The sequence below is a fragment of the Ilyonectria robusta genome (genome assembly GCF_021365365.1).
Source record: "Ilyonectria robusta strain PMI_751 chromosome Unknown BGZ61scaffold_8, whole genome shotgun sequence".
Taxonomy (NCBI): Eukaryota; Fungi; Ascomycota; class Sordariomycetes; order Hypocreales; family Nectriaceae; genus Ilyonectria; species Ilyonectria robusta.
In genome coordinates, this window is record NW_025764442.1 from 717482 (window position 1) to 732580 (window position 15099).

The following is a 15099-nucleotide window of genomic DNA, read 5'->3' on the forward strand; positions in this document are numbered from 1 at the left end:
GGGTTAAAGCTCGGCGGAGAATTCTGACAGGACAGACTAGCAAAATGCCTTCCATCGAAGCGCTCGGGAACCGCGTTTCCGCGCTAATTCACCGGTACCTCTTCAATCACGACACTCACTATATGTAGGCCAGCCTTGGCTTTGCCATAGTATGGCCGATAGCCTTTCGCGCGACCTACTACCTTCCTTGCTCGGATCTGTCGGCCGACGGCCAGACTGTTTAGGAAGCTGACAGACTCTTGTAACCAAGGCGCAACCTTTTGCATCGTCACGCAAGATATGGAAGCCAAGAAATCGCGTAGTATTGGTCTTACGATAGGCTTCATTGAACTGACTGCGAAAATATATAAAGATGGCGGCTTGTGCTGGTCTCTGGAGTTCTTCATCCTCATCATCCTCTCAACTCAGCATTCTTGGAGTCTTGACAACGATTCACAATGGCTAGCCTTCGCAACCTTGCCCTCTTCCTGGGAGCTTTCCTCCCTGCTGCCCTCGCCGCGCCCACAAAGCGAGATGACGCCGTCGTGCCTGGCAAGTACATTGTCACCCTCAAGGCGGATGCCGGTGTCGAGGTTGAATCTCACTTGAACTGGGTTGCCGATGTCCACCGTCGCAGCTTGTCCAAGCGTGACACTGCTGGTGTTGAGAACACTTTCAACATCAGCACCTGGAACGCCTATTCCGGCGAGTTCGACAAGGCGACTCTTGCTGAGATCAAGGCCAGCCCTGACGTATGTATTCGAAAGTGGTTTTCAAACGAACACCTGAATAACAAGAAACCTAGGTCGCCTTTGTTGAGCCAGACTACATCAACTACCTCTTTGATGCCGAGCCGGAGCTTGATGAGCGTGCCCTGACCACTCAGTCTAGCTCCACCTGGGGCCTTGGTACGATCTCTCACCGTACCTCGGGTTCAACCAGCTACATCTACGACACCTCCGCTGGCGCTGGCTCTTATGCCTACGTTGTCGACAGTGGTATCATCATTTCCCACACTCAGTTCGGTGGCCGTGCCACTCTTGGATTCAACGCCGCTGGCGGAGAGCACACCGATACCCTGGGTCACGGAACTCACGTTGCTGGAACCATCGGAGGCTCTACCTACGGAGTCGCTAAGCAGGTAAGCATTCCTCTCTTATGGAAGAAAACACAGGGCCTCGGCTGGAATACGGAAAGGAAGGGAAGATCAAGGCTAACCCCACCTTTTACAGACCAACCTGATCTCTGTCAAGGTTTTCAGTGGCCGAACGGCTTCCACTTCCACCATCCTGTCTGGATTCAACTGGGCTGTTGATGATATTGTTTCCAAGGGACGCACGGGACGCTCTGTTATCAACATGTCGCTTGGTATGTCATCTCATATATTATGCACAATGAATCTTCAACTAACAAGAAGACTAGGCGGCCCCGCCCAGCAGACCTGGACTACCGCTATCAACGCTGCTTACAACTCGGGTGTTCTGTCCGTTGTTGCTGCTGGCAATGGCGATGACTTTGGCAACCCTCTGCCCGTCTCCAGCCAGTCTCCTGCCAACGCCCCCAACGCCCTGACCGTTGGTGCTATCGACTCCAGCTGGCGCCCTGCCTCATTCACCAACTACGGTTAGTCTTCCTAAACCTCTAAATTCTTCTTGCAATGAAATATGAGGACTGACTCTCTTTGATATTTAGGAGCTGGTGTCGATATCATGGCTCCTGGTGTTTCCATCCTCTCCTCTTACATCGGTGGTAACAGCGCTACCGCCAGCCTCAGCGGTACCTCCATGGCTACCCCCCATGTTGTTGGCCTCGCTCTGTACCTCCAGGTTCTTGAGGGCCTCACCACCCCTGCTGCCGTCACCAACCGCATCAAGGCCCTTGGCACCACTGGCCGCATTACTGGTACTCTGAGCGGCAGCCCCAACCTGGTTTCTTACAACGGCAACGCTTAAGCGATAAAGGTGGCCACGCGATATTCCCATCTGGGTTCGAAGATGAGCACTATCTTCTCATGTCAAGTTTGAAGCTGGATTTGTCTGATGATCAAGAGGGAATCAGTTGTTGCACTGGCATTTGGTCGAGAATGTAACCCTAGATGCAAGTGAACGTTAAATCTGCAATTTAGAGACAGTATGAAAATTGAAGATTATTCTCCCCATAAATAGCGGCTAGTTCTGGTCGTGATCCCGACAAAATTGAACTGGTTTAGGGTGTTCGCGTCGGTAAAATTCTTACCGACAGTGATTTAAAGGCAAACCTAAATTGACGCTTGAAGATTTGCCCACTACAACCTGAGCTATGAGAATGTGTGTACTTTCGAACCTATATATTTAGCGCCCGTCAATAAATGATTGGCTATTCTCCTAGCCGACGCTGCAGAGAGCAATAAATTCAAGGTCGTCTGGTCTTTAGATTCGACATCCTGCTCAAGATTCCTAACCTCATATAGTTCGTAACTCTCAAAACTTAGTCTCATGGCCGTGGTAGTCACCATGTTAGTAGTCGTAGTCAAATCTCTCATAATCGTCCACGTCAGCACTCGTACCGTACCGAGAAAATATCGTGTCCACTGGTATTTGCAGGAGGGTAGGTAAAGCAGCCTATGAAGATTCCCGACAAGGGTAACCTCGACGGTTCGGCCTGGGGCCTTTGCCCAGTTCGTTACGTCTACCCTGGAAGCCCTGAGATTGATATGGACATTATCCTGTGTGGAGTGATGTGCGCCAACCCAGGGCCCAGGGATCTGATATGCCCTTCGGAGTCTAGTGGTGTGTATTTCAAGGGTCCTAGTGAGCTTCCAATAAAATGCATATCCGTCAAGGTAGAACTGCCAAACACATAGAACCCAAACTATTTGATCTGCCACAAGCGACTAGAAATAAAGTTTCGTAAGTAGGAATTTAAGTTCGGTATTCCACTACCTGATCCAATAAGCTGCAAGTCTGTCTTGAGTTACTATTACTAAGGCTTGCAATAGTAGAGTCATAGTATTTAGGGATACTTGGCGACTTCATGGCGAAGCCGTTGAAAGCGGGAGGAGTGCGAACTTCTGGCAATAAGGAGGCAATCTCGTCAAGTAGTTCATTGGAAGATATAAAGAGAATGCTGCCAAGACCTTTGCGATATTTTTTTTACATCGATATTACGCACTTAATCTGAGGCTGGAATTTGTTTGGATTTCTTTTAACAAAGGATTGGTAATTGGGTAATTGGCGATGTAAAGCCTATCGTGCATCGCAAATCAATCCCCAGCTAACGCCCCACCTCTCCACATTCAGATCGCCTCCATCTTTGGGCTCAAAATAGCAGCAACAGGATCGAGAATGGAACTGTGAAGCGTTCCCTTTTGCTAGCTAGCGCAACAGATCAGATGCAACTCTTCGGCCTGTGATGGGCAAAACTTTCGCGGGCTGTGTCTCAAACTCACATCCAAAAAGGAGCCTCTCCACACAATCACTCCGAGACAGGTTGGGTAGTAGCAACGCACTGGAATTTCCCGGGTTTGGACAAGATCGGCAGGCTCGTATCCGACCCGAAATTCGGTTGAATGGAGGCGATTGTGGGCTCTCTACAAATTCGCCAAGCAGTCGGCTTGTTCGCAGCTTAACGCGTTATCGTCAGTAACACAATGGATGCACGAGAATATCCATGTGGTGCAGTGTTCGTTCCACTTAAATGACCTGTGTTTGCAGTTTATTGGAGCTGTGAAATTACTTGGGATCACCCTGCAGGGGTCTGGTTATGGCCAGAGTCATACGCGAAAATACGCTCCCAGCACAGCAAGAAGAAGATGCATGACTGGGTCCTAACTGTTTTCTGGCCATTGCACTAGCCAACAAGGGACCGGATTTCGTTCTCAGGGGTAGTTAGACAAAAACCTCAGCACTCTGCTGTGCGTGCCAATTATCTCATACATTGTTGACGCTGAGTAACCATGCACTCAAGAACACGAACGAACAAGGGTGTCAAGAATCACAACATCGTATCACAGTCCTTCCGACAAAAAATTCTGCACACGTATATTTTCCCAGGAGATCCTGTTTTATTCCCTCCTGTATTTCTGTGGGAAGAGCGTGAAGCTGTGCTTCATTTCAGTTTTACAATCGCCGCATTTACTGGCACAGTCACTCGTTTATCCACCATCATGATACAATTACGATCTATCTTCGGGCCCATGGGGCTCCTGGTTTTATTTTTGGGTCAGTATTCCCAACTGGTGATCCACAAAGGAGCGTGTGCTGACCAACTGGGTAGGAGTTGTCCAGGCAATCGAGTGCACCAACGTGACGATTGCAGACGCAAGTGATGCTATCGAGGTCCGAAATGATTGCACGATAATCAGCGGAAACCTGGGTTTCGCCAAGGCCTTGAGCGAGACCATCAATCTTGATGGTGTTGAGGAAATCCAAGGTGACATTACTCACTCCGGCTGCGAGGAAGCTTGGGAAGACTGCGAGATCCCATCCGCTTTCTCGATTTCCAGTTCCACACTTACGAAAGTCGGGGGTGCCATTGAATTTTGGTACTTTCAAGGCCTCGAGGAGATTAGCTTCCCGAAACTTGAAGTAGTCCAGGGCTCTGTGTCCCTAAAGCGCCTTGGGGAGCTCAAGCGCCTGGATATCACGAAGCTCGCACGACTGGGGTACTTTATACTCGAAGCAGCAAACCTCACGAGCATGGAGCACGAAGGTCTTGAAGGCTTCACGGGGGAAAACAAGTACGGCACCGTTTCGTTTTGGGCTGCGGCAGTCAAATCGGTGGACAGCTTTTTCAGCTATCCCATCAGTGCCAATGGCACCGCTGACCAGTCGAGCATTACCATCTCAGGCGAGAATCTCCCTAACGTCAAGAAAATCAATTTCGGCTGGGCCAAGGCTCCCGAGCTCTGGGTTTCTGGCAGCGACATTGCCGTGACTATTGGAACATCCAGGACGGCCAGTGTGGATATCGACAATATTGTGCTTAAAGGCAACGTCACCAAGCTCGAGCGTCACGATTCGGTGAAGAACTTGACCGTTGGGAGCTTTACTATGGAATCAGATAACGCGATGGTGGACCTTGAGCTCCCGTTCGATCAGTTGACAAAACTAAAACTTCTCAACAGCGACGGTCTCCAAAGCGTGAAGCTACCTCAGGCCGCTCTCAACTGGTCAAACTTTGACCTGGAAATTTCTTCCTGCGACAACCTCAACTTGAGCTCCGAGTACCTTGGCAGCGAGCGAGTGTGGTACTGGCCGGAGACCAATTTGTCTAGGATCTCCATCGCCCGTGTCAACGTATCCAACGGCTTCTTGTGCGTTTCGTTCTTCTACCCTTTGGATTTCTTGTGGTTGACTGATATTTCCTACTACGTAGTGAATCCTTCATGGAGAACCATGCCGATGGGAACAACACCCAAAAGGTCCTGGAGGAGTTCACAATAAACCCTAACCCATCCCAAGCTATTGCCTTTAATTGCACGCCCTTTGACGAACTGAAAAACCGAGGTGTATTGCCTGATGATTACAGTTGCAAAAATGCCACATCTGTCGCTAGCCCCATCGCGGTTCAAAACCTGTGGCATTATGGGGTTGCCTTTGGGGCCATCGCTTTCGGTTGCATTTAATTATGAAGGAGGTATGGGAATGGCTGATGGTATAAATGATGTTTTAATGTATTGGGTATGTGCGAAATAATTTGAGAGAAATATTATGGGCTGGAAGAGATATCTTGGTTCTAAGATTTAGTGTCGAAATTCAACTTCTGGGAACAATGGTCAGATTTGCATCAATGCACGTTTCACCAAATGATGTTCGTGACATGAGATGATACAGTCCCAGCATAGCCAAGGTATTTTCTCCTATCGAGTTTCCATCGGCCAACCGCCTCAAATGGAACCGGATGTGGTGCACTTTTCGGCAGTTTGGCGCCGGCCGGCCAATGGTTCGCTTTTTACATTTGCACGGTGTCAACCTTGTGTGGCGAAGCGGTCGGTGGCAGTGCACAGCCACTTGATCTGCGAGCGGGTGCCTAGTCTTGTATCTTCCCTTTTCCCCATTGCACCACACATAAACCACACATAAAACTCCACAAGAGCCGCCTTGCGCATCAATACATCAAAGCATCTGGAGCTAAATAGACACGATGAGTGAAAAACTCGTTATATACTACAATGATTCCATCGATTCGGACAACTCGGCCGCTGCTCTGGCTTTGATGCGAGCAACGGCCGGTAGGGCCGACACGCGCGTCATCTGGATCCTGGAGCCTCGCCAGGTTTCTCTCGGACTGACCATGACCGGAGAGCAACGCGTTCAGTGCCTGAAACTTATAGAGCGGCACTTCCCTACACGCGGAAGGTCGTTTAAAGTGCTTTTAGGCGGTCTTCTAAATGAGGCTGACCTTGATGGAATCGATGGACTAAGTGCACAAGACCGAGAGCTGGTAAGCTTATCCCAAAGCTTGTTAATTCCCTCAGACGCTGATGCGTCAAAACATTTAGCTTCGACTGGCAGTGAAGCCTGAAAATGGCCCAAAAGAAGATGCCATTTTGCATGGACGTCTCACAGCGTGGGATCAAGTCACTTGCATGGCTGGTTGGGCGAATGCCCCGGTTGAGGTATTAATGGACCTGGAGAGCCTAGATGGCATCCAGAATCCAGTGAATCTGAACTTTCACCATAAAGAAGAGCTCGTATCTCGCAGCGAAGAGGAGCTCAAGTCCCATCAAGAGATCATGACTGAGCCTCTGGCGCAGCGAGTCGAGAGCCTCAAGTCATGGTACAGCGCCTGCATAGAACGAGCAGAGAGAAAAATGGTGAACCAAGGAAGCTCAGTTCGCCCTCTTGATTACGACGCGCTATGCCAAACAATCAAGAACTCAACCAGTGTCCAGTTTTTTGGAGGCTCGTCGCTGGCAATTCTCCAGCGATTTATTCAAAGCGGTGTCGCCGACAGGGTGAAGTGCCATCTACAAGCGGTAAGTACGCAAACCCGCACGTTGGAACGATATACTAATAGTTCAAAAGGGCTCTTGCGATCTTTCCGTAAACTTGTTTCCAAACCAGTTTAATATCGCTCTTAACCCCAAGGCGGCCAAGTTCGTCTTCGATCACTTCACAGCATTCTCAAATTTCACAGTGGTGCCGTCTCACACGGCCCAAGGAGTCAAGTACCCATTGGCAGGCTTGAAAAAGGAGGGCGGGACATGCCTAGAGAAGAGATTCCTAGGGTTCAACTGCCTGGAAGATCCCCTAAAAATCGCCACCAGAAAAGTCACTCTGGAGCAGAATTATCCTGACAAAATATGCCCGATGCCAGATCTTACTGCATTCTTATGTGCACTCAGTCCTGGTTTTGGGGGCTCGACTTTGGGCTACGCACAGCTTGATGACTATGACGGCACATTTATCTTCAGACCAGACACGTCGGGGATTCCGATGTATGATATTGCCGACGCTAGCTCAGTGACGGAAGCGGAGCTTGTTGAAGTTTTAGCTTCACTGGCTAGGTGAAGTTGTCAGCTGGATGTTAGAAATTCTGGAAGAAAATAGAAAGCCCAGGTAGGTATTATTTCATAATCTAGTCTCTTAGGTTGGATTCGGGCCTTTCATTATTTTATAAGCTAGAGTTTAATATCTATGCCTTGATTTAATACAATATGAGTCAAAAGTCTTGAGCCTAACTGTGAACGAGGTCTCTAGATACCCCACCGCCGTCGCAACTAGGGATACGAGTAAGAACCTGGGGCTATTTATCGCGTTATTTCTTTCGGCCCTTCAAATGACCTGCCCCACTTAGGAGAGCATCCCTAAACACTACCCAGGTCCCTTTCTTTTCTACCGCTGACAATGTCTGGATTGTGGCTCCGCGGGGTGAAGAGATGCCATCCCTCAACATCGCCGGGTGATGCCCATGCTGCAGCATCGTCCCAAGGGCCAAGGCAAATGATACCTTGAACAGCTAGCTCCAACGCCTCGCTTCGACGAAGACCCTCGATGACGGAACTATCAAGAATTCCCTCCTATGGTAGAGAGAGTAGCCAAGCATGTTGTCATTTTGTACAAAGTTTTTGATGGTGGTAGAGGTACGCTCGAGCACAAGTTGGCAGTTGGATGGTCGAGTCGCCGTCTTATCTACCCCACTTGTAGCATGGCGGACCAAGCTCGGGAATGCATCCCGACATCCCCTAGCAAACGCTACAGTAGTCATCCCAGGATGCTATCAGTCGGACAAGTCGGATGGGTCACCCGTGTCTTCTCTTGGCGTAATCGAATCTCCTACTGAGAACCATTAGCAGCTTTGAGTTACGAACATGAAATAGGTGCGATCTACCTAAATATACGCTTTTTGCATCAGGTTCAAGGCGACGATACCGGCGGCTGGCCTGGGTGCGCCCGACTCGAGCTTCTAAATTTCGAGGCCGTCGAGCAGATTCTTTTCGCAATTCTGCCAATATGTAGCATGAATTTAGAATTAAACACAGTAGTCTCTCCAAATGAGGCAGATTTTATATTTTTACATGATTCTTTTCATACAAGGGCTTACATTAGGCCTTATTAACGTCTGAAGCCCGTGGGCAACAAGTAACTACACGTCCGGGGTGCTTTCAAGAATTCCAGCAGATCAAATTGTAGCTAGATGAAGGCGATATGGTCTTAATCTTCGATCAAGACAATTTCTCAAGGCATGTGTTAAATGACGCGCCCACGCTCTCCAGGCTGTACGCCGAGGTCGAGTTATCACAAGAAGGTACAATGTCAAGAATTTTGTTGCCGAAGTCATCAACGCCATCCTTGACGGAAGTGATGATGCCACCGATAGCACCGCTGAACGGAGTGCCCGAGACGATGTCAATCTTGTCGGCGACGCCATCGGCAATCTGACCGACCGACTCGAGGAACTATGCCATGATAGTTAACATTGGAAATGGAACGGGATAATTAACAGCTCTCATACCTTCTCTAAACCACCGCAGGCATCCGTCTCGTCGCTTGTGCTGTATGAGGTGGTGCCGTTATCTGCACTAATTGCTTCGGCATCCGAGGTGATGATTTCCACAATCTGACCAATGTTCTCGATGATTTTCTGAGGCAGGATTAGCATTTCCCTCTGAATGGAGTTGCTTTGGCTGATCTCACAGGTGCTGATGAGATGATCGTCGTGATGTCTAGATTCTGAAAGAGAGTGACTACCTCGCCAGCTAATGAAGATATGTCGCCAATGTCGCCAATAATATCCGTGATATTGACCGCGGCCTGCACGGTAGAGGCGGTAAGGATGCCAGTGGTGATGATGAGGAGTTTGAACTGCATTGTGAATGTTGAATGAGGGTTGGCTGGGCTGGGATGTGGTGAATGAGGGTGAAGGGAAAACTGAGCGACCGATGGGAGGTAAAGGTTGAATCAAGGGTGGATGTACGAACGAATATATACCGCATGGACGGATCCCAGGTTGATGTCAATCAACAACTGACCATCTTAAGCTAATTACTTTCTTCCACTTCAAGAATGCAGTGTGTTGAATCTGTAATGGAACTGTGTTGAGTAAATTGTCCAGTGGTGCCATAGCGCTTACGATGTTTGGAGCAAGGAGCTACCTAAAACACCAACAAACAATATCGGGTGCATTAAGGCATCGCCGCTTTGATGCTGGTCTAGATAGGGCCTTTGAGGGCCAGGGGTGAAACGCGGTTTTATGGCCCTGAAAGCCATCTCAGGGCTCTCAGGGCAGCAATTGGACTTCATCCCCAGTCTGTTTCCGCAGCCCTTGTGTTTCATCGGCGAAACAAAGCTGTTCGGCGGCATGGTAGCTGTCAATGCTGTCGCGAACGCACCCCGAGCCATTGCATCCATGCGATCTAATAGGCCCTCGCGCGTAGCGGACTACGACGGGTGCTTGCGATATAGTTGTTTGCGCAGTGGCGACAATTGATCATTTTAAGTCAGAGCGGACGACAGCATGGTCAGGCAATCATAAGACGGGCCTATGTTTCATTCGCATCAACTGTAAATCAGCTATCCCAGATTTAGCCGGTGATGGGCACAGGCCCTTCAGACGTGGAGGGCAATCGGCCCGTCTGATGAACGAAACCGGCCACGGAACCGTAATGTTTCTCCTCCTCACTACCACCCAAGGCTGCTAAGTGACAACTCAAATAGAGATTCGTTTTGTGAACCATAATTTCTCTAAATATTACCGTGCCACCTGCTCAATCTGTCGATCCAACCCCACAGGCAAGAATCCAGTCAAGCCTTACCTTTCTTGCCCTCGTACCAGCCTAATAAGAGGACTGGCTTAGTGCAGCAGAGGACCAACAAACCGCTCCAATCCTTACCATAATCCCGCCCCCACGGTTGTATTCGCTCCTGCGGTGGTCTGAAATAGCACCCTGCCATTCATCACTGCAGGACGCAACCATTATTCCAGCTCCTTCGGGGCGGTGCAGGAGACATTCTGCCGTCCGTGACCGCCTGTTCGCATTCCGTCACGACAATATCACCATGCAATAGCATCGATAACTCTGCTCGTCTTTCTGGTGCTGCCCAACTCAAGCGATAAATTTAACCAAAAATCATTGATTCAAAATGAAGTTTCGTGATTTCCGCTCCAAAGTCATACTTCGACTCAGACCAGGCTAGCAACCCTCCTTTGGAAGTGTATGCCCATGACCTCACCTTGCTTACAACGAACAGGCACTCGGTATCCCGACCTCGAGGCCATGGATGCAAAGACTCAACCTCAACGCGGCTCTGCGATAATGCAGCTTCCATTGGAGATTCGAAACGCCATCTTTCAGGAACTGTGGAGCGACGCAGGCTTTTCCCAACACATCGTGCTTCAAGACAACCGCCGTTACGTGCGGGCGAGATGCGTCACGGACCACACGAGACCTGATAGCCTCATGGACGAATGCACCAAATTCAACAGCAGCTGCATTGAAGATCCACTCATATGGCGACGCCTTATGTCGTCATGGGGACCTTGCTGGAAGTGTGAGGAGCTCTATCAGTCCACGAAGCAGACTCCATGGAGCCCCTTTCTTTCAATGCTGTTGGCTTGTCGGCAACTGTAAGCTCCATCACACTCTAATTGGAACGATTGCTAGAATGCTGCTAGATATCTTGAATGCCGCGCATCTATTTGCAATACTCTGACTTTTGTCATACACGATCTGGAAACCCTCAACAATTTCGCAGTCTCTCACCCTTCGCCATTGCTCAACGACATCAAGCATCTTCACCTCGCCATTCGCCTTCCTATCCGCTGGGAGAAGTACATGAGCCCTGAGGCTCACGCCGTCTTGTCCCGCTGGCGAGATTGTTGTCAGGCACTGGACCGAGCGGAAAATCTTGTCTCGGTAAACTTATGGCTGGACACGAGCGAACCTTCCTGGCGAGTCCTCCTAACTACGGTACAGGATAATGCGAATCCGTTTGTTTTTGGTGAGAGGTTAGCTGGTGTATTGACGGTTGACATACCTGTCAATCCTGATAGACCTGAGGTGTGGCAGGCCGTGGCCAATGTTGAGCCGCGGTTCACCGTTCGCCCGCGCGGTTGGCCGGCATTCAAGGCCGAGACAGAGTCAACGGCGCCAAACCGGATATTCCGGCTTGAGGATAATGAGGAGCCTGGAGTTCTCAAGAACCCCACTATGCGTGGTACCTATATCAGACATCGGCCGGCTGGCCTCCTAAGATAGGCGACTCCGCTGCACGTTTATAATAATAGTAGACTTGGTCCCTTAGCTAGCAATTTGTTTTCAGAATTATGGAACCTAAAATTGATATAGCACCCTTGAAATTCATCAACAACAAGTCTAGGCCACCCACTAACTGACACAACTAAACCTAATAACCAGTTTTACTGTTTCTCAGCCTTAAACTCATATACCAAGCAACCAGCCTCAATACTACCACCCACTCCTCCATTGTTGCACCTCTTATAGTCATCAATAAGAATCTCCTGGCACTTGGTGTGTCCCGGATTTTTCTCGTTGAGGGGATTCGAGGCATACATCTCAGTCTCGCCTGTCTCAAGTTCGCACCCGTCCTTCCAGTATACATTGTACTGATAGGGTACGTCATTGTTGGTCGTATAGGTGTTGATGAAAGTGTCGGGTTGCCCAGCCTTGATTGTGTTGAGTGCCGTACCACCGCAAGCCCAACCGGAATACCAGCGCACCCAGTATTCGTCAATGTCGCCATGATCACCAAATTCGTCTCGTCCGTAGCATTTATCGTTCTGCATCTTCAGAGCCGTCTTTGGTTTCTCTTCTGGGGCTTCTTCATCGGGTTCGTTCATAGCATATTTAACAGTGCCACAGTCGAGGTTCAGCTCACCCGTCTTATACTTGGTGTGAGAGTCATAAGAGCCTATTAAATTGTTAGCAGTAGCTCCTTATCCCAGCGTATATAAATGTTATTGAACATACACTGCGAGAATTTTCCAAACACATCAGCGCAACTGTAGCCAGTACATTCCTCATCTCCACTGGTCTGTAGGCTAAAGTCGAATGTCCAGTTCTCATATGAGTCGAGACCCAAGTCAGATGCTTTCATTGTCTTGTCGAAAGAACTGGACAGTTTCGAATTGTCATCGCACACCTTATCCAGCAGCCTTTTTAGAGTTAGAAATAAATTGGCATAAACATGGACTCAGGGAGATATACTCTTTCCAAAAGTCAGTTTCCATATTGGCGAGGTTGTTCTCATCACCGCTGGTGGAGCTGCATGTGGGGTCCGGGATGTCCTTGGTATCGCTGGGATCACTGTCGATATCGAAGTCCTTGATAATCTGCTGAACGACAGCCCAGTCATTGTCGTACAAGAAAACATCCCCTACCATAACGGAGGACGTTCCACACTTGCAGCCCTTCCATTCGCCGGTACACACACCCGCCTGTCCTCTGCAGCGCTGTCCGGCACAAGCGAGCTTCAACTTTGGGCAGGATTCTTCCTCTGTGTCAGTTTTACTTTTGAAGAAGGGCATGGGCTGAGGGTCTGCCTTGAGTTTCCACAGATCTTCAAGGATGTCGACAGCGCCAATAAAGAAGGCGAATGAAGCCATGACACCCGACGCTGCGGACTCGACAGCGACCAGGAATGAGTCGAGTGAGGCCTCGGAGCCTGCAAGAGCGCTGCTGACAACTCCCTCGGGCGTAAACGCCATCATCCGGTTGATTCGGCTCAGTTGGAAGGCATCATTCCCCGAGGCTATGGCTATGTCCTCGTTGAGGTTCATCATCTGGGGGACCATAAAGGCTCGTTTTCGGAATTCGTTAGTGAACATGACAGTCCGCTTCTGAATACAGTCAATATCGGCGGCCCGTTTCTCAACGTGTCGATGGCTCTTGGGATCCCAGTCTCGTCGTACTGTTGAAGGGCAAGTTGGTACCAGAGGTGCAATTTCGGCGAGCTGATCTTTGATGAGTTGGCTCAGCGTAATCTCAACTTTTCCTTCAGCATTGACAACCACGTTAAAACCTTTAGGTATGGTTGTTTCTTGGGGCAGTCCATCTGCGCCTGCCGTGGTGATTGTTGCAATACCGAAGTCGGCACCAACTCCAATCCACTGAGTCGTGTCAGTAGGTAAGATCTTGAGATGAGAATTTTAGTCGACTCACTTTTGTGCTTGTTTTGCCATCGGCCACTGTCTCTGTAAGATATTGGGTGTCGACGCCGATTGGTGCGGAACTTTGAGGTGTGAGCTTGTGTTATTTTGTGTCAAGTGTTCGACGATAATTACGTACAAGCTTTCTGGATCAGGGATATCAACTGGATTGATACCAATTTGACCGGTCGCAGTGGGTATAATAGCCAGAATACCGAGCTCACCGACACCTGTTTCGGTGGGTGTGCCACTTTGGCCAAAACACGAGGTGATGGATGAAAGTAAAACGATGAGGGAATATTGCAGAAGCATGTTGACTTGCAGTGAGACAGTTGCCTCTGACTCAATGATGGTAAATAGGTGTGACTGGATCTCTTTGGCCTGCGTCTGTTTCCCTGCAGTGGAGTGGGAATGTGCGAGCCTTTGTAATCGATGATGTTACTAGGCCATGCGCAAGAGCTGTACGTCCATCTTGACACCACCATCGTATAGTCATAAAAGTCTCATGACCTGTAGATATTTTAGAAGGATTCTGCACTGTGCTGTAGGCTCTGCTGCACAGCCTTGCTTGTAAAGCACATGTGTTGGTGAGATCAGGGGCTGGGATGACCGGGGGTAAAAGCGAAATTTACTTGGCATGATCCTATGGAACTCAGGAGTTCGGGCTTCGTTACTATCGCCTCAGAAGATTGCGAATTAATGAGTTGCACTATTCAAGTTGACAAAGCGTTGTAATAGCATCCGTATTGTCCTGAAACTCTTTACTAGACTTATAGGCGGATCTCATCAAATTCAGATGCCTTGATAGGGCTTTCTTAGAAGCCTGCACCAAGATAGACGTCCATATTCGGCCTTACGGAGACTGCCAAAAAGAAATATCGTCTAAATTCTCTCGAGCGCAATCCTACAGAGGACTTACCAACGATCTAACCAACACGAGGATCCTGAAAGGATGCTAAAAAGTGCCTGCACTGGTTTTTTGGCCAGGATAATACGAAGATGGAAGGCGCATGTAAACCTGCGGACGAGCGGCAGAGCGACAAGTTTAAACATAATTTAGGGTTAACACTATTTTACTCTAGAATCCTAAATTTAGTGGACAGCCCTGTGACTCGCTAGGACTTAATTTAGCCTCCATGGCACGACGGCTGAAGCCATTGCTGCCACATGACACTGAAACCGGCCCCCACCCTCCCAACGCATACGGGAGTTGTTGGTCGCTCCTTATCTTTTCGGTCGTTTCATTTTCTGCATGTCACCGTATAGGAGCGCCAGGTTTGTGGAGTTGGCTCTTGTCGGTTACAGGGGATATCAGGCTGTTGTCAACTGCGCCCCGCAAGAGTGGCAATGCGACACAAGGATTCAATATGCACGCGAATAGCTGGTTCAAGAAGTTGCGTCAAAAGGATCCCAGGTCTCCACCTGACATACGAAAACAAAGAGGTACTTGTCCTTTAGGCCATATGTGCACATGGATTCGAGTCATTCTTATTCGCCTGAATAGCGAAAGGTGTTGTTGGTCTGAACACC

The 15099-nt window shown here is 49.1% G+C and overlaps 7 protein-coding genes across 7 annotated transcripts; 4 read left to right on the forward strand and 3 right to left on the reverse strand.

Moving 5' to 3' along the window:
• Window positions 1–437: 437 nt before the first annotated feature.
• Window positions 438–1931, forward strand: BGZ61DRAFT_493311 (peptidase S8/S53 domain-containing protein; the record flags this gene model as incomplete). The annotated part of the gene is made up of 5 exons (XM_046250635.1): window positions 438–731; window positions 785–1120; window positions 1212–1347; window positions 1402–1602; window positions 1672–1931. The coding sequence occupies 5 exons, from the start codon at window positions 438–440 to the stop codon at window positions 1929–1931; spliced, it is 1227 nt and encodes a 408-aa protein (XP_046105311.1).
• A 1982-nt stretch (window positions 1932–3913) lies between these two features.
• Window positions 3914–6022, forward strand: BGZ61DRAFT_587616 (uncharacterized protein; the record flags this gene model as incomplete). Its single annotated transcript, XM_046256493.1, has 3 exons — window positions 3914–4178; window positions 4234–5272; window positions 5335–6022. 3 exons carry the CDS (start codon window positions 3914–3916, stop codon window positions 5582–5584), a joined length of 1554 nt encoding a protein of 517 aa, XP_046105312.1. The 3' UTR covers window positions 5585–6022.
• Window positions 6023–6024: 2 nt separating this feature from the next.
• On the forward strand, window positions 6025–7625 carry BGZ61DRAFT_388757 (uncharacterized protein). Its single transcript, XM_046242792.1, has 3 exons — window positions 6025–6402; window positions 6461–6937; window positions 6987–7625. Exons 1-3 carry the CDS (start codon window positions 6103–6105, stop codon window positions 7470–7472), a joined length of 1263 nt encoding a protein of 420 aa, XP_046105313.1. The 5' UTR covers window positions 6025–6102; the 3' UTR covers window positions 7473–7625.
• Window positions 7626–7706: 81 nt separating this feature from the next.
• Window positions 7707–8051, reverse strand: BGZ61DRAFT_449886 (uncharacterized protein). Its single transcript, XM_046245667.1, has one exon. The coding sequence runs from the start codon at window positions 7882–7884 to the stop codon at window positions 7720–7722; it is 165 nt and encodes a 54-aa protein (XP_046105314.1). The 5' UTR covers window positions 7885–8051; the 3' UTR covers window positions 7707–7719.
• Window positions 8052–8626: 575 nt separating this feature from the next.
• BGZ61DRAFT_531606 (uncharacterized protein) lies at window positions 8627–9272 on the reverse strand (the record flags this gene model as incomplete). The annotated part of the gene is made up of 3 exons (XM_046253731.1): window positions 8627–8860; window positions 8917–9045; window positions 9099–9272. 3 exons carry the CDS (start codon window positions 9270–9272, stop codon window positions 8627–8629), a joined length of 537 nt encoding a protein of 178 aa, XP_046105315.1.
• An 837-nt stretch (window positions 9273–10109) lies between these two features.
• On the forward strand, window positions 10110–11709 carry BGZ61DRAFT_449889 (uncharacterized protein). The gene is made up of 3 exons (XM_046245668.1): window positions 10110–10593; window positions 10653–11028; window positions 11077–11709. Exons 1-3 carry the CDS (start codon window positions 10545–10547, stop codon window positions 11657–11659), a joined length of 1008 nt encoding a protein of 335 aa, XP_046105316.1. The 5' UTR covers window positions 10110–10544; the 3' UTR covers window positions 11660–11709.
• Window positions 11710–11820: 111 nt separating this feature from the next.
• On the reverse strand, window positions 11821–13881 carry BGZ61DRAFT_531607 (uncharacterized protein; the record flags this gene model as incomplete). The annotated part of the gene is made up of 5 exons (XM_046253732.1): window positions 11821–12332; window positions 12392–12576; window positions 12629–13530; window positions 13583–13652; window positions 13709–13881. The coding sequence occupies 5 exons, from the start codon at window positions 13879–13881 to the stop codon at window positions 11821–11823; spliced, it is 1842 nt and encodes a 613-aa protein (XP_046105317.1).
• Between the last annotated feature and the right edge of the window lie 1218 nt (window positions 13882–15099).

Coding starts and splice junctions, on each gene's coding strand:
- BGZ61DRAFT_388757 (XM_046242792.1), top strand. CDS start 6,103: ATGAGTGAAAAACTCGTTATATACTACAATGATTCCATCGATTCGGAC. Junction 6,403..6,460: donor GTGCACAAGACCGAGAGCTG/GTAAGCTTATCC, acceptor CAAAACATTTAG/CTTCGACTGGCAGTGAAGCC. Junction 6,938..6,986: donor TGAAGTGCCATCTACAAGCG/GTAAGTACGCAA, acceptor ATAGTTCAAAAG/GGCTCTTGCGATCTTTCCGT.
- BGZ61DRAFT_449886 (XM_046245667.1), bottom strand. CDS start 7,884: ATGCTGCAGCATGGGCATCACCCGGCGATGTTGAGGGATGGCATCTCT.
- BGZ61DRAFT_449889 (XM_046245668.1), top strand. CDS start 10,545: ATGAAGTTTCGTGATTTCCGCTCCAAAGTCATACTTCGACTCAGACCA. Junction 10,594..10,652: donor CATACTTCGACTCAGACCAG/GCTAGCAACCCT, acceptor TACAACGAACAG/GCACTCGGTATCCCGACCTC. Junction 11,029..11,076: donor CTGTTGGCTTGTCGGCAACT/GTAAGCTCCATC, acceptor GAATGCTGCTAG/ATATCTTGAATGCCGCGCAT.